This window comes from Filicampus tigris, chromosome 1 (assembly GCF_054856515.1).
Source record: "Filicampus tigris isolate MCC_2025a chromosome 1, RoL_Ftig_1.0, whole genome shotgun sequence".
Lineage (NCBI taxonomy): Eukaryota > Metazoa > Chordata > Actinopteri > Syngnathiformes > Syngnathidae > Filicampus > Filicampus tigris.
The window spans coordinates 36,765,341-36,788,003 of record NC_141217.1 but is presented as its reverse complement, the minus strand read 5'-3'; the positions used below and the strand labels follow the sequence as shown (position 1 = coordinate 36,788,003).

Here is a 22,663-nt window from a genome sequence, read left to right as displayed (position 1 = left end):
AGTGCCCAGAGAAAACACACACAGGCACAGTGAACATGCAAACTCCACACATCCGGATTTGAACCCTTGACCTCTGTAATGTCAGGCGGAAGTGCTAACCAGTCGGACACTGTGCCACTGGGAATTTTACTGGAACAAAATAATTTTACAACCAAGGTTAGACGTCCAGTGCAGCTTATTTTCTTCATCTCAACAACAATGAAATACATCCATCCATCCATTATCTGTACCGCTTCTCCTCACAAGGGTCGCGGGGCGTGCTGGAGCCTATCCCAGCTGTCTTTGGGCAGTAGGCGGGGGACACCCTGAACTGGTTGCCAGCCAATCGCAGGGCACACAGAGACAAACATCCGCACTCACAATCACACCTAGGGGCAATTTAGAGTATCCAATCAACTTACCATGCATGTTTTTGGAATGTGGGAGGAAACCGGAGTGCCCGGAGAAAACCCACGCAGGCACGGGGAGAACATGCAAACTCCACACAGGGAGGCCGGAGCCGGGATCGAACCCACGACCTCTGAACTGTGAGGCGGACGTGCTAACCAGTCGACCACCGTGCCGCCCCAATGAAATACAATACAACATATATTATAATGAAAAATACCCGGTACAATGTACAAAGTGTGAAGTTTAGTTAGGGTCAAGGGTTCATTGATTAATTAAATTAAATTTAGGAATTACAATTACATAAATTAAAATGTATTAAATGAATTAAAATTAATTGTAAATTAAAATACTTGCTCTCTAGGTCAATATCTACTACACACTACACATGAATTCAGGCTACAGACAACCAGTTGTGTTAGTCAAGTGTACTCTGTAACCAATTTCATTAACCGATAAAATTCGTTCGAAAATGACACTTACATAGACCGTGAAATAGAAGATTACACAGATGGGAAAAATGGGCTTCCAACTATGCTTAGTCCGACTATTTTTTAAAGTCTCCAGTCCATCGTTTATCGCTCACAAAATGGGCGTCCGTCATAGGAGGATAGGTGGACCAGTCCATCACAGTGACGGTATATGCCCAGCTGTGGTATCTATTTTACAATATGATTGAGGAATCCGTCTGACATCTGTCTTGGTGTGATGACCCATTTGACAGCGTCAGTTGCTTTTCTCTTAAACTCTCTTGCAAGGGGACATGATAATGAGTGAAAGCTCAACAAACAGCTGTTTATACAAAAGACATTTATTAACAATCATCGCCCTGCCACACTTCCGCTGCTGGAGGTATAACAACACAGGACGACTTCTTTCAATTGTCAACTTGAGTCATCTTGAGGTGGCCGTTAATCATCAACAGCCACCTCGGCTTACTCAAGTCCAAAGTAGGACATCAACTGACTGATTCACATGGGCTGCGCTGACAAAAGGGGCAGCGGGTCACTATACTGCTGCTGCTGCTGATGATGATGATGATAAAGAAAACGTTTATGCTGGGTTCGTTTTCTGCAGGCCAACACTGAACGTTTTCACTTGTAATGGAATGGAAAAGAAAAGGCATTCAAAAACAACAACCTTACAACAGCTGAAAATGTGCAATTCTTCTTTCAGAAAAGCTGAAGTCTGCACGTCAAACATGCCTGAAACAATGAGGTTGGCTGCCTCAATAAAAAACAATTACGATGTCAGTTTTCAGCAGGGCAAAGCTTGTTTTCAATTTCAACACAAGGTGGCGGTAATGTACTGCGATAATCTTCAATCCAAGGGCAAACAATTAAGGTTAACGTTCGATGCAGGAAAAGAAAAAAAGGCTCCTACTTCAGGTGCATTACAACGTAAAGTGATTACGAAGGCCTGTGAGGTTTGTTTTTTTAAAAGAAATTCAGGATTTGTGCGGAAGTGGCGTGGCATGAATCAATTACACTTATGTGTGCTGTATGTGCAAAACAATACTTAGTTTTGACAACAAAGATACCAATGTGATTCTTGGTGGACTTCGACAATTACTCAGGAGACATGCAAATAAAATAACATTTACTTCTGAATTGATTTCAGTCTTCTTTCATATTTCTTTGAAGAAATATTGTTGTCCTTCATAACCATGAATTTACAATGTGTCATACAATACGATACAATTTTATTCATATTGCGCATTTCACAACAGCTGCAGCACGTTACATATAACTTAAATTAACATTAATACAACAAACACTGGGAAAACATGTTGTTTCTTTGTTTTTAAATGTCTCACGTTTTTTTTTTTTGGGAGAACAACGCCAAAAATGAATCCTCAATGATTCAAAGAAGGCCAGGCCCTGATGGAACTGTTGGGATCTGTTTTTACCCCTCAAAGAATTCAATCTTAGTTTCATCAAACAATTTGCACCAAAATGTGCAGGAGTTTCCTCCATGGTGTCGTGCCGCTCTTTGAGAGTTTTACATATTGGCAACTTGAACAGAGATGTTAGGGAACAATAGTGAGTTGTTTTTGAGTTGTTGTCACTTGGGGGACAGATTTGAGTGATGGACCAAGCTGCGAACAGGATTCCATGACACAGTGGGTCACCCTTTCTGTTCAAATTCAATGAGCGCTCCGCTTGTCTGATTGGAATCTGGAAATGTTGTTGTCTGACTGGGAGCACTTCATCCTGTCTTATTTTGAGCTCTCATCTGGACTGCTTGTTCGTGATTGGTGGCCCTCGTTGTAGAATCGCTGATGGGAGGGCTGCCGCACACAGCGCGCACTGATTGGATGGCCGAATTTTTATTTTATTTTACTTTTTTATAGTTTAGAAATCCGTTTAAAATCAGAGGCGGACCGGCCTATAGGCGGGCACTATTTTTCCCCCCCGGAAAAAAAGGCAAATGTCGGACGATGCAGAGGTACCCACGCTGCAGATGGATGAAGAATAATGGACAATAATTTTTAGTAAAATGCCCAGCTCTGCTCACTATGTTAATTGAACTGTAGCCACCAGAAGACTGCATCATCATGGACATTCATACATTCATCAGATGATGGCTCTTCAGATGTCCAGACTTCTTGCCGAGTCTTTGGGCCGCCTTCAAAATTGCAGCAAAACAGACTATGGACACAAAACAATGAACAATACTTACTCAAGTCCATTTCCTGCAGACCTACATAGCCACTCTTTGGTTCATGTTTGGTTTGACTGTAAATATTTACTGCTTGCGGCCTCGTTTTCTGCAAGAATATTTAAAAATTCTATGTGACAAACTGCTGCTTGTTGTGAAGTCACTTGAGTCATGGCCACCATAGTGCAATTGTTAGCACAAGTGTGCGCTCGTAAGTCAAAGCAAAACATTGGCTGGAGATGGAAAACAGGCTGGACAGCGGACCTTGACGAACGGGATTGAAGACCCCCGGTCTATATGCTGGAAAAGGAGGTCGACTGATTATGAGGCTCCTCTTGCAGAATCGATGCAGCACAAGGCAGAGTTGCACTTGCATGAAGCCATCGCACCCTCCGCGCAACATGACGTCACTCAAGAAACCAATTAAGAGAGCGCACTAAGGTCTTTGAGGAAGTCATGTGAGTACTCGGCATGAAATGCAACCTGCTTTTGTCCTGGTTTCGGGGTGGGGCAGCGGGTGAAATACATGATTTGTGGAAATGTGAGTGGTGACAGTGAAGGATAACTCCGGAATATTCTCAGTGGCTGCAAAGATCAACTTGAGTGGCCGGCCTGAAAGGAAGGGAACAAACACAATAGGAGCACCCCCCCCCCCCCCTACCTCAGCCCCTCTTTTATGCAGCCAGGACCAAGAGCAGAACCAAGTGGGCCCTCTGCCAACTTGCAGTCTTAAGAAATCATTCAAAGAAAGGGACTCGTTTCAAACCAGGAATGGCATTCTCTCACAGTCTCTTGCTTTTCCTGACATTTCCCATGTGAAGCAAGGGATTCCTGATAGATGTTTTCCACCACTTTGCATCCAGGGAAGGGAAGGGGAAGGGGGAGGGACAGGAGGAGAGGGGGAGTTCTGAGGACTTGCCATTCACGTAACGCTTGGAGAGCGTTATAAGTGGGTGATCCCTTCAGAGCCCCCTTTCACCCTCTTTCCCTCTCTCTCCCGCTTTTCATTGGGCAACCCTTGACTCCCTCCTGCTCTCATGCTAACTCCTCCCCCCTCCGCTACCCATTGTCTCCCCATACAGTATCAGGCTGAGGGGATGCCATTCCGGCTCCGGCGAGGGACGCGGGAGACATGGAAGGAGGTAAGATTTGCATCCTAGCATGCATCGGCACAACCTTCTTGGCAGAAGTGTGGCGCACGCGAGAGAGATGCCTTTCGCTGGCGTTGCTTTTGTCCTGGAGCGCGGCTTGCCATCGCACATCATCTGGAGCTTCACAGCCAGGAAGTAACCTGTGAGGACGGGTGAGTCTTTTGCTGTGTCCGTCTTGTTCTTTGGACTCGCCCATCTCGCATGCTGCACTATCACCAAACACGTGGCCGAGATCATGGCTTGCGATTTCAAACATCTGGCCGGAGCTGATTGTCGGAATTGGCTCCCAGCGGGGAGGGACCACGAACGCTGCTCGGGGATTAGAGCTGCTAATCCCGCCTGTGGCTAACAATCACCTTCTTGTCTGGACACAGCTTGTCACCGAGGCTTTCGTAATTGATGCTGAGATATGCGCGGACGCAGCCTGACTGGGGCTCGCTCATTGGAGGGGGGGGGGGGGCCCTTTCGTCAACTTTGCTCAAATTCACTCGCTCACATACAAAATCCTTTCGATTCTAAAGTTGGATCAAATAGTTGTATTTTATTAGCAGCACAAGAAAAAGAGAGCGTCGTCGTGTTTGGCTTGCCTCGGTGGCAGGTGCGTGTCAAGTGCAACAGAAGTGGCTGCAAAGTTGCAGCATAGCAAAGGAAGTTGAGGGAAAAAGGGAAGGGACGCCGTCTCAAAAGGGCTTTTGTTGTTTGAATTGGAGACAAGAATCACAGACTGACAAATACCTGGCCCCGACGCAGCCCAAATGCCTCCGTTGCACTTGATACAATGTCAACAAATGCCTCCTCTGTGCTCCCCCTCTGCACACAGCACTTTTTTTTTTTCCCCCTTCTTGTTTGCACAGCGGCTACTGTTCTCCGACTCCACGTCTGAGTGAGCAAATCTGGCCTTTAAAGTTGCAGTCGTTACTCAATGAAAATGTCGAAAACAATGACTGTCTGGTAACATGAGCGCCTTTTTTCTTGCATCCCTGCGCCATAATTGATATGTTGGTCAGTCAAACTGTCCGGTGGAGACAAGTCAAGTGCATCCTGGTGACCCTCAGTGGAGGAAAGGCTTCAGTGACCTTTTGCCCTTGGAAAGTTCTGATAAAACTGCTGCCATGTCTGGAAGCGGACTCATCTTTTGGGGCTTTCCCGACGTGACCGGCTTGTCGTCACATTTCAAGCATTTCCACAGTTTCCACCTCCTTTGCAAATGATGCTCACTGGATGAATTGGTGATATGATTTGCTCCAGTTGCAGTGAACTTTGGGATGTGTTGACTTAATGCTAAGTCTCTTTATGGCAAAAAATCGGGGCGCTCACTTGGCCAAAAGCGATTTCAAAACGCACAGGGATCTCCTTCCAAAGTCACGTGTGGATCCAAAAAAATAAGTTTATTAGACGAGCTGCAGATTGAGCAGGAAACAAGCTGGGCTCAAAATGGCACCTTGGATGCAGCGTTGTATACCAAAGATGAGTTTTGAAACCACTCCCAGAACATGCTGCTGCAAACATGGGCGAGGGAGGGCTCGTTTGATTTGAGTGGGTGCTGTGAAAAGTACAATTTCTGGCAGACTGCTGGTTCCCGCTGGGCTTAGGAAGACTCCGTTTCTTTGTTTCATTATTCATGCTCATGTGAGTTTGAAATCGGCAAACCTGCCCCTCATTTGACCTCTTTTTGTTTCCAAGCTCCTCCTGCATCTTGGCATCCGGATGAACCCGCGACTGTGTCGTATGGCTTTCTATTCCTATGTGAGCTCCCTCTAGCATTTCATGTAGGGTTGAAAGCCATTGGACACACAGCGGACAGTCAACAAGAGGAAAAGCAAAAGCAAAACACCAAATGACCTTCACTTTTTTACCTTTCAAGGTACCCCAAAAACGTTTACTCTGTCACCTCATTTCATTCTCACAGTCACACAATGATTCGTCAACTATACGAGGTTTGTCAGTAAGGTTCCAGGACTAGTCTCACCAAAGATATTTCAAATCCAAAGTACACACTCCAAGTTTTGCCCATGGAAGTGATCCACCTGGAGTAGAGCGTACTTGCCCGTCCTTCTCTGCCACGCCTTCATGCCTGACCGGAAGGATTCTTCCATGAGCCGCCGCAGTTGGGTCATCAGCCATCTTGATGTGGTCCACGTCTTCAAAACGGGTCCCCCTTGATCGTCCCCGTGATTTGGGGAAAGAGGAAAAAAAGATCACACGGAGCTAGAAGGTTGCTCCAGCACACAAATGGGAAATATCAGATACTCAGGGCATTGTGAGCATGCGCTTTGTTATTGTAAAGCAGCCTCAAGTTGTCCTGCCGCAACTTTCGACTCTTCTCAAAAACTGAATGAAGCCAACGTGTTGTAAAAAAAAAAGTCACCGCCCAATGCAATTCAGGGTTTGTCTGAGGACACACAGTGGACAGTCAACTAGAGGAGGGTGGCTCAGCTTCAGAAAACAGCTGAGCCATTATTGGTCGTTTGCTGAGCCCTGAGCAACTGTGATGTCATTTTCAGTCGACAGAAAGGGTCAAAATGGCCGCCCCCTGAGATGGCTAGATTTTGCTGCTTGATTCATATCCCACTCAAAACAATATTAATCAGAATGCCGTGTTTAGACAAGTGGGCCTGCATAGAACATATTCTTGTCAAGAAAATTTGGGGGGTTGACTTCATCTTCAAGCGGACCGCCATCTTGGATATACTGTACTGTACATTGCTGTAGAACAGGTGTGTCCATGAAGTAGATTGTGAGCTACCAGTAGCTCGCGAAGGAAGTGTTGGTAGATCTCATGTTGTGAACTCAATCACTGCAAGTCATCACAGTTGTATGCTATTGATATAGCTACCTGTCAACGGCAGTGAATGAATTAAAAAAAAAAGGAAAATAAGTAGACTCACGCCTATAATCCATTGTGAAATTTGTCACTTGATTGACATACTGGGCAGCCGGTCATATGCCTGTTGCATACCTCACAGTGTATACGGTTTACACCATATGGGTTCATGCAGTTATGCAAGGTACACCAATATATATTGTACATATAAAGAATTATAAGAATGAATGAATGAATAAATAATGTAGATCATATGGACATGGTCATTTTATAAGTTGCTCGCATGCTGAAAAAAGTGCGGACACCTGTGCTGTAGAATGTCTGCACTCCTCTTTGGATGAGAGACGTCAATCAAATGGCTCCTCGTTTTCCGCAGAAAACCTCAGCCTCACTCCATTGGCTGCAGAAGAAAGTTGGTCTTCCATGTTGTACCGTTTCATTCATTTGCTTGTTTGCAATCCTCCCTTGCTGGCAATGTGCAGGAGAGTTGGTCTCAGGTGAGCAGGGTCAAGCAGTTTTTCCCTCGTTCAGTCACACTTGAAACTCAAGCCCTGCTGCTGCCTGAAGAGTTCAATTGGGAAATGCACTCACTCATGTGTGTCTTTATTGGCTCTCTCTCCAGTTGTAGACCAACCAGCAAGCCCAGAAACAGCCCTGTGCACCGTTTGTATCCACAAAAACACCAGGGCGGGTTCGGATGTTTGTGCTTTGCTCATTTGGCGCTCTTGTTGCTCATTTGTGTTGAACAACCCTCATTCGTCTTCCTGTGGCGCTCATGGACACACCGCTGCACAGGACAAAGAGGCAGAAATGAGAGATGAAGGACTTACTGTTTATTTATTTATTTATTTGCACCAAGCAAGGAACCTCATTTGTGCCTTTTACAACTGAAGTGGGCATACAGTAATGTTTGAGCACTGTTTCACTTCATTTGTACAGTATACTGTACAGCATTCTAAATGTGCTATAATGCTGCCCAAATACGATTTGTATTGCAATCTTTTCCAATTAAATGGGATGTTTTGCATCACTGTGTGTTCTTGTATTCTCTAAGTTAAGGCAAGTTTGAAAGTCATAAAAGTGCATCCATTGAGGTCAAATGCAAATAATGAAAAAATAAGAAATGTAACAAGACATGCATGATTTTTGATATTAACTTTCACGACAATTATTGTTTGAAAACCTCTGAATGAACATTAACCAAAACGTCACAAAATAATAGACTTCAGTTAAAAACTATTTAAATAGTGGAGGGGGACTTTTTTTTATTTAAACTTGTGGGATTTTATGAATAAGATAGAAAATTGCAGATATATAATTTCTTTTGATTAGATTTGAAATATGTGATAAAGTTCTTCCCTTCAATGTTATTTTTCCAAGTTGTTTTGAACAGTATTTAATTTTCTAGTTATTTCCAAAATGTTTTACAATATGAGCAACTTTCACATTTCACAAAAGGTTAATTTATTTCTGATGTCAAAAAATTTGGAGCTGTGTGTTACATGGGTTTAAATTAAGTAAACATCTGAAATATAATTCTCTGACTTTAATTGTGACATTTTTTTTTAAAAGGGAACAAGCCACGCCTTATGCCAGTCAATACAAATAAAGATAGCATTCATTCACAAAAATATTTGCACTGATGTGATTGTATTTTCTTATCATTATATATGTGTTTATTTGTGCATGTTTGGATAGAGAAGTCTGGAACCACTTATAGCTTTAGTCAAACGCACGCTACCTAAAATCATAAAGTCATCCAGGTTCAAAATACAGTAGTTATTTTTATTTCAGTTGGGGGGGGCGGTGTCGTGGGGTTCAGTGTTGTAGCTCTAGCTCCGTGACATTATTGCAGACATGTACAACGAGAAATCGAAGACATTTTTAACACGGAAATTGTGCAGGGCTATTACATTTGTTTGAAATACTGTAAACCTAAAATGTCACATTTCGATTTTTGGCTGGGAGTTTTGATGTTTTTTTTTTTTAGTTTTTAAAATAATATTATTAGTGATATTTTTTAATTGATTAAACAGGGGAGTTTTAATCTTGCAGCTGCTGCCACTTTACTTCCGCGTTGACGGTACACTTCGTGTGACGTCATTATTTAACGCATGCGTGTCGGCTTCGGCGTCAGCTGATTGTGAACTGTTGTGAGAAAGGAGTTGTTGACATCTCTACTTGACGTTTTGTACTCATTGTGAACCACTTGACAGAACAATTCGCCTTCAGGAGTTTTACTGTAGTTCGTCAGGTCAAGGTCACGATGATCAAATTTGTGAAGCTTCTCCTCACGAGTGGATTCGCTGCTGTTTTCATCTTGCTTACGATAGCGTCAATCCGGACGCTGACACTGGACGGAAACGCCGGCGGACTCCAACTCGCACGCTGGGAAGCGACGAGCCACATCTCGCTTGAGATCGACCGGCGAAAGCGAGAGGAGCTCCTCGGCCACTTTCAAGGTACGCCGACACGCGTGTCCAACTGTCCATCTCGAACAAGCTGCCAGTTCAGTCAAGTGGAGTTGAATCTTCCCCACCTGTTTGCTTCTTCGCCTCTTCTTCCTTTGATCTTCTTCCTGCAGAGGCCATTCGCATCCCCACGGTGTCATTTTCCACCACGGAGAGCAACACGACTGCACTGCTTCATTTCAACAAGTTTCTCCGGAGAGGTAACAACGCGCGTCTCTTTTCAATGGAAAAGCACACAGCCCAAAGCTTCGCTTGTCACAAGGTCACAAGGCCGGTGTTATGCCAAAATACTTAGGCCCTACAAAATCTGTATTGTTGATACTCGATACTTAGCTGGGGACAGCAGGCTAAGATTTGATTGTCAAGATTTGATGTAGTATGCCCAAATAAACACATTTGGACTGAGGGTAATCAAATCACACAAGACTGCAACTTTGTTTTGATAAAACAAAATGTAAAATTTCGCCAAGGGGCATGTTACCCCATGGCGTCGCGAAACAAATGTTACGTAACACAATATATTTTATATTCATTCATGCCAATCTCAAAATAATCGGACTGTGACAAATCACATTTCCAAAGATTTGCTTGATAAATGTCTATTATCTTATTTAAAAATCAGATAAATGGTTGACACACATAAAACATTTTTTACATACTCACATGCACAGACACGTATGTGTATAGTACAGCGGCTTAATACACAAGTTTAATCGGTCTTAATGCTATTATCGTGACAGGAAGTCAGCCCAGTGGCTTTTTACACTAATAATACTTATAACAATATTTTGTGCCGTTGATTAGCTTATACGTTGATATGTTCGATCAAGGATGGGCAACTGGGGGGGAAAAAACAACTTTACTGTTGCTGAGCCATTGAAAGATGTAATACCAGTGTTTACCATAGGATGACAGACATGTCTCACGGGCATCTCCAACCTAGAGGCTGTAATGTGCGTGGCCAGAAGTGGCTATTCCGTCAGACTGACGGACCGGTCCATCAGTCCGTCACTGACGAACACCCGTTTTGCTGACGATTGACGAATGGCGGGACAACCTTTTAAAAATGACGGCCTGACAAATGACGGAAGTGGGTTTTCATCCGTTTGTGTAATCGTCTCAAACCGCGTCCTTCAGTAACGGTCCAGTCTATCACTGACAGACCGTTACTCCGTCACTGGCGGGCGTCCATTTTTCTCACGTATTTTTGGGAGGACCGACTGACGGACCAGCGGACTGACGGACTTAACTGATGGACTGACTGATGGAATGATGATTAGAATTCAGTTGGTCACGAAAAATGACGGACTGACGAATGATGGATGGGTACCTTTGCCGCTGATGGATGACCAGTGAAATTTAGTAAAATTGACCGCTCTGGTCATGGCCACCACAACACGATCGCCGAAGTACATCATCTCTGTCTAGATTTGTAGACGTCGTCCTCGAGGAGCCTTGGCAGGCTCGGTCCTTCGAAGCCTCCTCTTCATGTAGCCTACGTGGACCGCATAAACCGCGGCCACTTTGGACAGGCCTAGCGTAGAACAAGAGCAGAGCAATGTGTGGCCTACCAAAGTGTGCTTCGAAGCTCAGGGCCCGTCTCCGTGGAAACGAAAGCCAAAATTTGCTACGGTACAAAAATATGCTAGTTTAATATTAAGATCTTTGAGTGAGTTGATTTTAGTGAAAACAGACCAAGTGAGTTCTTGAACCTAAAAGAGGAAACTTTACTAATGTTGCAGTTTTCAGAATGATAACGTTAATATTTCGTCTAGAATGAATTTGATAACTCCTTTATTTTTCATGCACAATTAACACCTTTACGAAGGCATTTTGCCACTTGCTGTCGACTGAAAATGACATCACAAGTACAAAGTACTCAGGGGTCAGATAACGACCAACCAAGGCTCAGCTTGTGAACTTCACACAAGCCGTGATTGGTTAACCTTTTCTATTGTATAAATAGTCACAGACTAATCAATCAATTCTGCCATCGAATACACGGGTGTTTCATTCAAAATAAATTAATGAATAAAAAATGAAATGTTCTGCCTGTCACAATGTTGCTGGCATAGATAGATGAACAAAGATAAATGTAATCATTTTCAGAATTTCTTGGTTGGGAACGACAGGCTTTAGCAATGTGGCAAAAACGTCAACTGTTGTCTCCAAACTTTTCGTCAAGTTGTTACTTTACATTTTGTCCAAAGCAGGACTCGAGCCGCCACCTTCAGGTTACAAAAAGCAAATACAAGTACTTGAACTGTCACAGCATGTTGATAACTCAACATAACTTTGAAAAGCTCGTTGTTGGATATTCTACAGAATGTTGCCCTGCCTAAATGAACAAAAAAATGGCCGACATGGCCCTGACTGCCCACAATAAAAAGTTGTTTTCTGAGCAGAATAACAAACTCGTTTGTTTGACTTTAACTATTGCGGGTCTCAAAGGTGCACATCACACCGACTGATTGGAATCAACGGTATCTTCGGCACTTGTTGTTGCGTGCACTAGCCAGCGAACTACTCTGTGCCTGCGCTTCTCCCAGAGGAGCTGCGGTCGTTTCAACCCTCTCCGTCTTCTTCTCTTGCCTTGCCAGCCTTCCCGACCATTTTTACCTCAAGCTTGGTCCACCATGAAGTGGTGGCCAACTACAGCCACCTGTTTTGGGTGGCGGGGTCGCAGCCCGACCTGGCGCCATACCTGCTGTTGGCTCATATCGACGTGGTGCCCGCCGCAGAGTCGGATGGCTGGGTGGCTCCGCCTTTTTCTGCCCGGGAGATAGACGGTTTCATCTACGGCCGAGGGACGATCGATGACAAGAGCTCTCTAATGGTGAGAGAATGCTCCAGTCCAGAATGTTTGTTTGTCCACAGTCATCACCAGGAGACGCCCCTGGTGGCACAACACGAGCGACTGAAATGATGACCGGGCAAAGAAGAGCGAGGTGTAACGTCATGGTGGAATGTCTTGTTGTGTGTTGTGTGTCCTTGCTAGTTTGCACAACTCGGGCCCCTTGTCTGCATCTTCGGCGGGAGGTATTATTTCCTGATGTCTTCTTCCAGGGGATTCTCCAGGCCCTGGAATACTTGCTGATGAAAGGCTACGCACCGCGCAGAGGATTCTACATCGCTCTCGGCCATGATGAAGAAGTAGGCCACCTTTCCCAAGGCACACCGGCAAAGTCTGGTGTCGGAATGGAGCGGTCATCTTCTGTGTCTTCGGAAGGTCAGCGGTCACCAGGGGGCCGCGAGCGTGGTACGGGTGCTGAAGCAGCGCAACGCGCGACTGTCCTTTGTGCTGGACGAGGGTCTGGCCGTGCTGGACGGAGTCATCAGCGGCCTCAACGGACCCGCGGCTTTGTGAGAATGACGTTGTTCCTCCTGTTGACTTTCCGTACGTAAACGATGAGCTGGCATGTTTTGTTTGGGGTAGAATTGGTGTCAGCGAGAAGGGCCTGGCCATTGTCAAGCTGAGCGTGTCCACTCTTCCCGGCCATGCGTCCATGCCGCCCGGGGAGAGCAGCATTGGCATCTTAGCTGCAGCAGTCAAAAGGTTTTCACGGCGCGCATCTTTTTTTTTTAGCATGAGACTGTTGATTCTTGCACGTTGATTTCTTAAAGACTGCTCTTGCTCAGATTGGAGGACAACCCTATGCCCATGTTATTTGGTCGAGGGCCAGAACGTCAAACATTCGAGCAGCTGGCTCACAAGGTACAGTTCAATGCAAGTACTTGCTCAAGTTTCATATGGATGAAAGCTGCTTTTGGTGATTTTAGTTTGGGCTGCCATTGAAGTTCATACTGTCAAATTTGTGGCTCTTCTCTCCACTTGTTGGCAGGTAATTGCATCCTCCCATGTATTCCTCTTCATCTTCTTTGTACTTGTGCAGAAAAAAAAAAAAAATGGGCATGTTTTGTGGCGCAGGTTTCTTGCACAAAAGCCGGATTCCAATGCCTTCGTAAGGACGACTACTGCAGTCACAGTCTTTAACGCGGGCGTAAAGGTAAAAGTCCTTAGAACTTGGATCGCAGTCATTCAGCGTGATTCTCAAAACCCTTTGTACGTCCTTTTGCTCTTTTTGCAGTGGAACGTCCTTCCTTCCCTTGCTGAGGCGTATGTGAATCTTCGAATCCACTCAGCACAGTCGTTACGAGAGGTATGGAGTCCCGTTTGTTCCATCAGGCGTTTGCCGCGTCCAATGAAAAGACTGTCGTCTCCTCCGAGGTCCTGGACCTCATCCGGTTGACAGTTGGGGACCAGCGCGTAAAGATGGAGCTCATTGAGGGCTTTGATCCTTTACCTGTCAGTTCTTCCGATGAGAACTCGTATGGCTTCCAGATCATCAAGAAAACGGTGTTGGACATGTTTCCAACAGTAACAGTCGCTCCAGGTCAGTGCATTCACATTGAAACGGTGCAGGCCTCAGTCAGAGGAAATCAACCCAAACATATTTTTTTCAAGAATATGTTCCCAGCAGGCCCACTAGTTGAAACATGGCATTCTTATAAATATTGCGTTTGTGGAATAAGAGTTAATCCACCTTGTTTTTAGCCATCCCCGGGGGCGGCCTTTTTGTCACTTCTGTCGACTGAAAATGACATCACAACTGCTCAGGGCTCAGGTAACGGCCAATCACGGCTCACCTTCAGAAAACAGGTAAGCGGTGATTGGTCATCACCTGAGCAGTTGTGATGTCATTTTCAATCGACAGAAGTGACAAAATGGCCGCCCCCGGAGATGGCTAAAAATGGTGGATTAACTGTTAATCCACAAACGCAATATTTATCAGAATGCCTTGTTTCAACTCGTGGGCTTGCATAGAAAATATTCTTGAAAAAAACATGTTTGGGTTGACTTCAACTTTAACAGTGTTGTCCAATGTTGAAATGTGCAGGCATTTGTGTTGGGAACACAGACAGTCGACACTTCAAAGATCTGACCAACAACATTTACCGCTTTGTCCCTTTGTGGTTTAAACCAGGGGACGCAAAGAGGTAAGAAGGAAGAATAGAAACATAACAAAGCTGTTGATGACGACTGCAAGCTCAGAATTAACAATGAAAATTATCTAAAAAAAAAAAAAAAAAGTTTTGCTATTCAAAAAGGATTTAAAGTGAATGTATTGTTCCCCATTTCACAGGTTTCATGGCATTAATGAACGGATATCCAGAAAGAACTACGAGGATATTGTGCTGTTCTACTCCAGTCTGATCCAAAACTGTGACATTGGCAGACTTCCTGAGCCTCACACTTCTCTCCATGAACTCTAAACTAGTGGAACAACAACAACAAAGCCATGTCCTTCTCCTGAGGACAAAAATGTGTCCAATTATGCAGAGTGCTTAATTGGGGTGATGTCAAGGTTACAGTGTCTTGAAGTCAATATTGATGGCAAAAATGCCAATCCGCCTGTCTGCCAGAGGTGGCAAATCCAGATCCAGAAAGTCCAAAGACTGCCACCGTTTGTCTTGGGCCACAGGTGCCTCTACTCAACAGCTCATCTTTGTCAACTCACAATGTGGAAATGTGAATGCTGCCTTCTACTGATTTAATTTTTGAACGTTTTATATGATTGGAAAGCGCATCAATAGGATTCGTGCTGGTGCTTTGCATACAAACAGAATGGCTGTAAAATACACACGTGAACCTTGTTTGGTTGGGGGTCATTTGTCCCAAATATCACCACTAGGGGTCTCCCAAATACATGTTTGTTGCACATTGACAAGGGACACCATGGGAAGGAAGACTGCTCTTTTTCCGACCAAATACAACAAAAATCAAGTCGTCGCTTCACGAGGGAAAGTGAAGGAAGGCTACCAGACAATGCGTTTGTTCAATGTGTTAAGATAATGTATACGATCTTGCCATGCTATACATTAAAAAAACAACCCCCCCCAAAAAAAGAAAAACGTAGGCTATACGGATGACAGTAGTAGTACGCACTATGCTGACTTTGGCTTATCAAACTATTGATGAGTCTGTTCTGTAGATGGAGGCCCAAAGTAAAAACAATGATCGTCAACTGAAAAGTGTCCATTTCAGAAAAGGTCTCCTACCTGCCGAGCTCGAGAAAGTCCTTCAAAACCCTTCTTGAGGATTATTATCTTAGCAGGTGAGTCATCTCAACATGTTCCGGCAACAACGGAGGTGAGTGGAGTATTGGCGTGGCCAAAAACTGTGACTGAAAATGCTGAAGGAACATCCCCCGCCCTCCAAAAAAACCCAAAACAAATTTGACCAATGATATTGTTTAATGGCAGTCAGGATACAAATATCTACAGACGAGGTGCTTTGCAAACGATGCAACACAAATGGCATTTTAATGATGTTGCTATAAACAGAAAGCTTTGCGATGGTGCTTGTGGGTCACATTGAATACTTCACTGAAAAGCTCAAAACACACTATGTTGTTTGAGCAAAGGCAATGATTTGATATTTATTTGGGCCAATCACAGCACTTGCATTTGCTGTTGAAAACAAGATCAGCAGGGCATTTCTGGATGAACGTGAGGCCGTGGAAGCAATGATAGAAGGATTTGCTGTCGTTGCGGTTCTCATACAGGTTGTCTTTCTTGTCGGCACAGAAGTCATTTACAGGTGCGCTCGTTGTGCTCTCGGTTGCGATGGCGCTCGCGGACGCCGTGCTTGTGGCCTCTGTGCTCATCGGGATCTCCGGCGCCACTGTGGCTTCGGTTGGCCCGGGTGTGCTCTCTGGTGACTCTGTGGTTAACAGCGGCGGTGTTGGGAAATCTAACAAGATGAAGTAGAAGATCATCGAATAGATTAGCCGCGTTGTTCAACAGCTGTGATTGTTTTGCGAAGAATTCCAGACCTGAACCCAGAAGAGAGCGAAGGTAGCTGATGAGTGGATAGCGTCCTTGTCCGCAGAATTGTCCGTCAAAATCATCAAGATCCAGAGCCCAGACAAAAGCGCCGCCAAAGTTTTCCTCTTTCAGGTACTGCGTCTGTGGGACGTCATCGATAGGTGGAGTGCTGCATTTTCAAACGGCTTTGAGGAAAAGCTGTTTCAACTGCGCGGCATCGGAAATAACCGGCTCAAAAAGTCCGGACATTTGTATTCACTGGATTATTTCTTTGTTGTAACAGTGTTTCTCTGCAACCAGTCTGATCCCATTCAAAAGCCCGTTTATGAGCCTTCCAAATGGTGCATCATTTGGAAGGAAAAGTTACACCCGTGAGTAATTCGCCAAATCTCCTTTGCCAATTGCATTTTGCTCTTTCTTGTTTGTTTGGCTCTTATTTATTGAAAAGTGAACACCCAGTAGCAGACTGTGGAGGAACCGTACACGGCTACATGATGATAGAGGAATAGTTAGCGGCAATTAAAAGTGAAGACCATTATCGTTGTAAAAGCAAACAATGTTCTCTGCTGGGCACAGAGCACAGGGCGTGTCTTGTTTAGATCTGCAGCAACACAGATAAAATGCTCTCCAGAGCTGGGCATCGCCTATTTCCCGTCTGCATATTTTTAATCGACGCACGTGGTCCCAGTCGGTCCGAGTCAGCCGAACGGCACTGAGAACGGACTTCACCTGTACCACGTCACACGCGGGTGTCGCACTCCGAGTAAGGAAAAACTAAAAAGTAAAAGAGTGTTGAGTACCTTGCGGCCACAGACGCATTTTCATTTCACCGATCACCACGCCGTGCGTGTGTGGCTGTTGTTTTTGTTTGATATTTTTCTTTGTTTGGTAGCGCGTCTGCTCGCGCGGTGTGAAGATTACGTTCTGGACGCAGATTGGCTGTCACCGGCGAGGGATGGACCGGGACCACGTGGTCGATTAAATATGCAGTACAGGACGCGGTGGCCGTTAGGCGATGCCCATCTCTGATGCTCTCCATTTCCAAACGGGAACAACCAGTCATCAAGTTCAGCATTCCTAGGCCGTGTATTACCTTGATTTCGAAGCTCTGTCTGTTGTCGAAGCCAACCCACCCATTGCCTTGAACGGCGTACGGCACCTTCTGCTCCTCGATCCAATGTAGACTTCCTCCACTACTGAGGAACGTGCAAATCTGTTGAGATGAAATGAACAAGCCCTTTAAACAATCGGCACTAGGGCAAGTGACTGGGTGCGTCCAAATTGCCTTTCAGTCATGTGACATGTGAGGCAGTACGGCTGAGTTTGAGGACTGCTTCTTCGTCGGGCTGTTCCGAAAATTGGAATGTTGAACGCAGCGTTTCTGCTCAAACAAAGCCGCCAAGCTACAGTTGTCTGGTGTCCAGAAAAAAAGTGGCAGCGCACTCAACTACAGCGTTTCTCCATGGAAAGGTTTCATTTCCTGCACATGTTTAGCCTTCTTAATCCCGTTGAAGCCCGTATGTCACTGAGCCGCCACAGTTTGTGAGTGTGTGCGCACGTGTTGCCAAAAGGTTGCAAAGTGTTTTTCTTTTCGCAAAGACATTTCGAACACGTTCAAAAGAAAGGCTCCTAAAGGCTGTATCCAACTGAGTGGCAAAAGTTTGCGACTGTTTGCCGAGGTAGCAAATGTTGCGTTCTCATCAGGATTCGTCGAAGGTTGCAAACGTGATCCAAGCGTTCTCCAACTGTTTTCACGGTTTTTGTTGCAAGTTCAATATGAAGAAAAAACATTCAAACTGTTGGCAAATGTTTGCAACTTTCAACGAACCCTGAAGAAAAAGGTGACATTTGTTACCTTTGCAAACACTCACACTTGCTGGACAAGTCTGCGCAGATTTATTCATCTAAACAAGATTCTTGTCTCAATTTCCTACTTTTAACTTTTGATCAGATTATGTTTGAATTCATTTGACTTTTCATTGCCATCATTTTTTGTTTCACTTTTCACTTTTTTTTTTTTTTTCACTCTGGTGTTTCCTCACCCCAAAGCGCTGACAGCAAGATATTATTTTACTTCCTTTTTTTTACGTCCTTATTTTACGTCCTCATATTGCTTGCACGTTATATTTTATCGCTTTACAGTGGTGCACATGCGTGCGTGTGTACGCATAAAGCATTTGTTCCGTTTTGGGATTTTAGTTTTGCTTATGACGTACAGCGCTGTGTTGCTGCATTTCAGTGCCATATAAGTGAAGTTTTGATTGATAGACTGAATAGGATGAGTGGTATTTATGTTGAAAAAAAAAAAGTCTTGGGTGACTGGCGATGAAAGGCATGCGGTGAGTGTCTACCGACCTCATAGTAGGACCAAAAGCCAGCTTCACGTGTGTAGCTCCCAGCTTGGGCCGCTCCGGCAGCAGGTGCGCCAACACCGTTAGCTGCTGAAACTGTGCGAAATGTGCGGCCGTATGTGGCAAAACCAAGGTTGAGCTTGTCTAGAGGAGCGCCTTGATCTCGCCAGTATTTCATTGCGAAATCCTTCAAGAAGGGCGACAGAAACGAGTTTATTTGCTCGGTTGGATTTGCAGGTTGGAAGAGAAGGCGGTCGTGAAAACGTGGCTGAAAATGCCACCTACCACATTGAAGTAGACGTTGTCCCCTTGTTCGGAAGAGGTGCGATACAGGGGGCTGTTGTGACCAGTCACGGGGTCCCATGCGCCGTGGAAGTCATAGGTCATAATATTGATGAAGTCCAGGAAGCTGTTTGACACCACAGTACATTTTTTTTTTTTTTTTTTTGTGACCAACGGTACCAAAAGAAGGAAGAAATGAGACAAAGAGGACTCACGTTGACACTTTAGCAATCTCATAGCCATTGTCGATGTTTTCCTTGCCGGCCGCAACCGCGGCCGTGAGTAGCAGCCGTGCACGACTCGTTTGCTTGGCTTCCTCCTCAAAGGCGGCCAGTAATTCCTGCATCATCGTCATGGCACAACAATTTGCAGTCATCAATCAAGATCATCACTCCAGTTATTTCCTGCTCTGCCAGCTGACCTGACAAAGCACCGTGAACCTCTCCTTGTCCTCCGGAGGGCTTCCTCGCGTTCCGGGGTACTCCCAGTCCAGGTCCAGCCCGTCAAAGCCGTACTGTCGCAGGAACTGAATGGAAGACTGAATGAACGTCTGCCGGTTGGCAGGAGTGGAAACCATGGTGGTAAATCTGCAGCAATGGGGAGCAGACACGGAAAACATACGATGTGGCTCACTGTGATATTCACATCATCAAGAGTATTGTAGGTTGGGAAACTTACTGTGTAGTTCCAAAGTTCCAGCCACCAACAGCGAGCAAAGTCTTCAGATGGGGGTTTCTGTGTGAGCACCACATTCGTTATTCCAACGGAGACAAGTTATTGCCAGAAAATATTGAAGACATGAAGTAAAGTGTCAACACAGCTGGATTCCCAAAACATGTGTGGTAAGTTCATTGAATACTCAAAATTGTCCTTAAAAAAAGAAATCAACCCAAACATATTTTTTTTCAAGCATATGTCCCCAGAAGGTCCACTGCTCAGGTAACGACCAATAACGGCTCACCTGTTTTCTGAAGCTGAGCCGTGATTGGTCGTTACCTGAGCCCTGAACAATTTTGATGTCATTTTCAGTCAACAGAAGTGACAAAATGGCCGACCCCGGAGATGGCTGAAAACGGGTGGATTAACTCTTATTCCACAAACGCGATATTTATCAGAATGCCTTGTTTCAACTAGTGGGTGTGCATAGAACATATTCTTGGAAAAAAAAATCCAGTGAGTTGACTTCCACTTTAAGCGTCAGTGGTAGTTTGTTTGTTTGTGCCCTGTGGTTGGCTGGCGATCAATTCAGGGTGTAGCTGGTGTCCAACCCAAAGACAGCCGGGAAGGGCTTCAGCACGCCCGCAACCCTTGTGGAGTATGCTGGGAATGCTGTATGAACATTCAATGGCTTGGCTCCTTTGTCTTTATGTCCCACTAGTTTTCTTATGCTTGCTTTTCATTTGCTGGGTTCTCATGTTTTGAATGTTACGAGTACACGCAGTGTCACTCGGTGTGCGCTTGTTGTTGTCTTTCATTTGCTTGTTTCATTTACCATTGTGTAAGGGGGTTTGTTGCTACATCTACGAATGCAATTTAAAGCTCGACCGTGCAAAGCAAAAGCCTTTCATCAACAACAGGCAGAAACGGCGCCGAACGGCTTCTGTGAGAGTTCATAAGTGGAAAAGTGTTCTGTGGTCTGATGAGTCCACATTTGAATAGTTTTTGGAAATCATGGACATGGTGTCGCCCGAGCCAAAGAGGAAAAGAACCATCCGGATCGTTCTAAAGCAAAGTTCAAAAGCTAGCGTCTGTGATGATAGGGTGTGTTAGTGCCCATGGCACGGCGACCTTGCACATCTGTGAAATGCACCACTAATGTTGAAAGGTAGAGTACATACAGATTTTGAAGCGGCAACTTTTTCAGTATCATCCCTGCTTATTTCAGCAAGATAATACCAAGCTACTTTCTGCACACGTATTAGAGTGCGTGTCGTAGACTCGCCTGGCAGCAGTCCAGACCTGTCTCCCATTATAAATGTGTGGCGCCCCTGACTGTTGATCAACTGAAGTTGTACATACAGCAAGAATGGGAAAGAATTCCTGCTACAAAGCTGCAACAGTTAGTGTCCTCACTTCTCAAATGATTATTGAGTTTTGTCAAAAGGACTGGTGATGCAACACACTGGTAAACACGCCCTTGTCCTAGCTGTTTTTTGGAATGTGTTGTAGGCAATAAACAATAAACAATAAATGTAATCACTTTGAACACGAAACCTCTTAAGTGTGTTCAATTGAATATAGGTTGAAAAAGGTGTGGAAATATTGTATTCTGATTTTCTTTAGGTTTTACACAATGTCCCAACATGAATGGAATTGGGGTCTGTGCAATATGGACCCGGGCTCAATAAATTCAAAGTCGTCGTTTTCTTCCAGTTTGGTGGTCCATATTTCTGTTCACTTGCACAATGTACCAGCAAAAGTGCACAATTAATAATACTTGCTTTGGATCGACACGGTCACAGATACAGAAATTCAACAGTCATGTCAAATGTCAGCCCCCAGTCAAGCGAAAGTCTGCATTGGTTTGACACTTTGACGCTAACCAGTAGCACCCTGTGACACAACTTGCCTGGTCTTGAGTTGATTGAAGGATTTATACAGAACGTCGTCATTCCACTCGTAAGTTGACAGCTCATTTGAGGGGCTGATGATGGAGAAGGCGTAGATCAGGTGGGTGCAGAGGTGGGGGTCCACATTTTCTGGCATATATCTTCCAATGCCTGGCCTGTACTGGGACCAGTTGGTGAAGTAACACACCAGCTTGCTGGAGGTCACTGTTAGAAAGAAGACGAACGAAATCAATCAAGCTGTCACGCTTGCAAAAAATGAATGGAATAAAAATGAACAGCGCAGAGGACGTACCAACTTGAAGACACATCAAGAGGGACAGTCCTAAAAAAAAAAAAAGACATTCAAAAGGATTACGTACAGCCAACTTCTCCTACTGTCTGCCTTTGATTCCAATGGGAAATTAGAAGCTTACCAGCCAATAGTTTTGGGTGAGCCATGCTTGTGGCCTGCCGCTATGAACAGAGATGGTCAGAGATGTCAATTCTTCTTACAAATGGTTGGAAATTGGGCTGGAGGCAGCTTCCGACATGTGCGGTCTTACCTGGTCGCATGCAATTGGCTGGGTGTGTTTGCTGTGCGCGTGGGAGTGAGTTTTATAGGACGCTCAGGAGGGACAAAGGCTGCACGCCGCCCCGGCGAGAGAGAGATGCTCTCTGAAGCGCAATTTCCGCTGAGAAAAGCAAGACATCAGTTAAGGAGCTCCGATGCTATCTATTTTTGGTGAAACATAAATTAGGATATCGCAACGGCGGTTACGTAAAATACTCCTCTGCCGATAAGAACCTCTTGATAACGGCTCCTGTGATGCGTTTGTTTCCTGGCGTGCAGTTGCACACTTCTAAAGCAGCGTCCGACTCATTTTATATTCCGCTTGCTTGCGGCTCCTCATGCTGAACTCTGGACTTCAACTTGCCTCACTTGCTGGCGCCGTCTTTGCCTTCTTTCCAGGTTTATCCTGGTTCCAGATTATACGATTGGCTTTTGTCATGTTGGAGTTGTCGAGCAGCGATGGAGTCACCGTGTTGGCCTTGACTCATAGTGAATGTTTTACAACGCACTCGTCGAGAACGTCTTCCTTCCTCCGCCCTGAAGCCGCTGCCTGATTGCAGAGACGTTACGGCCGTGTTGCTGGGGTTT

The 22,663-nt window shown here is 45.0% G+C and overlaps 2 protein-coding genes across 2 annotated transcripts; one reads left to right on the top strand and one right to left on the bottom strand.

The window, feature by feature from the left end:
* Positions 1 to 8,851: 8,851 nt before the first annotated feature.
* pm20d1.2 (peptidase M20 domain containing 1, tandem duplicate 2) lies at positions 8,852 to 15,149 on the top strand. Its single transcript, XM_086037807.1, has 13 exons — positions 8,852 to 9,485; positions 9,608 to 9,694; positions 12,095 to 12,330; positions 12,561 to 12,647; positions 12,724 to 12,857; positions 12,931 to 13,050; positions 13,134 to 13,209; positions 13,275 to 13,336; positions 13,423 to 13,501; positions 13,583 to 13,654; positions 13,723 to 13,888; positions 14,393 to 14,492; positions 14,639 to 15,149. The coding sequence occupies exons 1-13, from the start codon at positions 9,290 to 9,292 to the stop codon at positions 14,766 to 14,768; spliced, it is 1,545 nt and encodes a 514-aa protein (XP_085893933.1). The 5' UTR covers positions 8,852 to 9,289; the 3' UTR covers positions 14,769 to 15,149.
* A 581-nt stretch (positions 15,150 to 15,730) lies between these two features.
* On the bottom strand, positions 15,731 to 22,168 carry LOC147153922 (acidic mammalian chitinase-like). The gene is made up of 12 exons (XM_086037794.1): positions 22,068 to 22,168; positions 21,939 to 21,978; positions 21,818 to 21,847; positions 21,525 to 21,729; positions 19,634 to 19,690; positions 19,377 to 19,542; positions 19,171 to 19,295; positions 18,959 to 19,082; positions 18,678 to 18,860; positions 17,416 to 17,535; positions 16,331 to 16,463; positions 15,731 to 16,248 (listed from the first exon to the last, which is right to left on the bottom strand). Exons 2-12 carry the CDS (start codon positions 21,961 to 21,963, stop codon positions 15,935 to 15,937), a joined length of 1,482 nt encoding a protein of 493 aa, XP_085893920.1. The 5' UTR covers positions 21,964 to 21,978; positions 22,068 to 22,168; the 3' UTR covers positions 15,731 to 15,934.
* Positions 22,169 to 22,663: the final 495 nt, after the last annotated feature.

What these genes read in the sequence shown, in the direction of transcription:
- pm20d1.2 (XM_086037807.1), top strand. Translation starts at nt 9,290, where the DNA reads ATGATCAAATTTGTGAAGCTTCTCCTCACGAGTGGATTCGCTGCTGTT. An exon ending in TTAGCTGCAGCAGTCAAAAG is followed by an intron (nt 13,051 to 13,133) that starts GTTTTCACGGCG and finishes GCTCTTGCTCAG; the next exon opens with ATTGGAGGACAACCCTATGC. An exon ending in TTCTCTCCACTTGTTGGCAG is followed by an intron (nt 13,337 to 13,422) that starts GTAATTGCATCC and finishes TTTGTGGCGCAG; the next exon opens with GTTTCTTGCACAAAAGCCGG.
- LOC147153922 (XM_086037794.1), bottom strand. Translation starts at nt 21,963, where the DNA reads ATGGCTCACCCAAAACTATTGGCTG. An exon ending in ACAACGTCTACTTCAATGTG is followed by an intron (nt 18,861 to 18,958) that starts GTAGGTGGCATT and finishes CCCTTCTTGAAG; the next exon opens with GATTTCGCAATGAAATACTG. An exon ending in TCGCTCTCTTCTGGGTTCAG is followed by an intron (nt 16,249 to 16,330) that starts GTCTGGAATTCT and finishes TCATCTTGTTAG; the next exon opens with ATTTCCCAACACCGCCGCTG.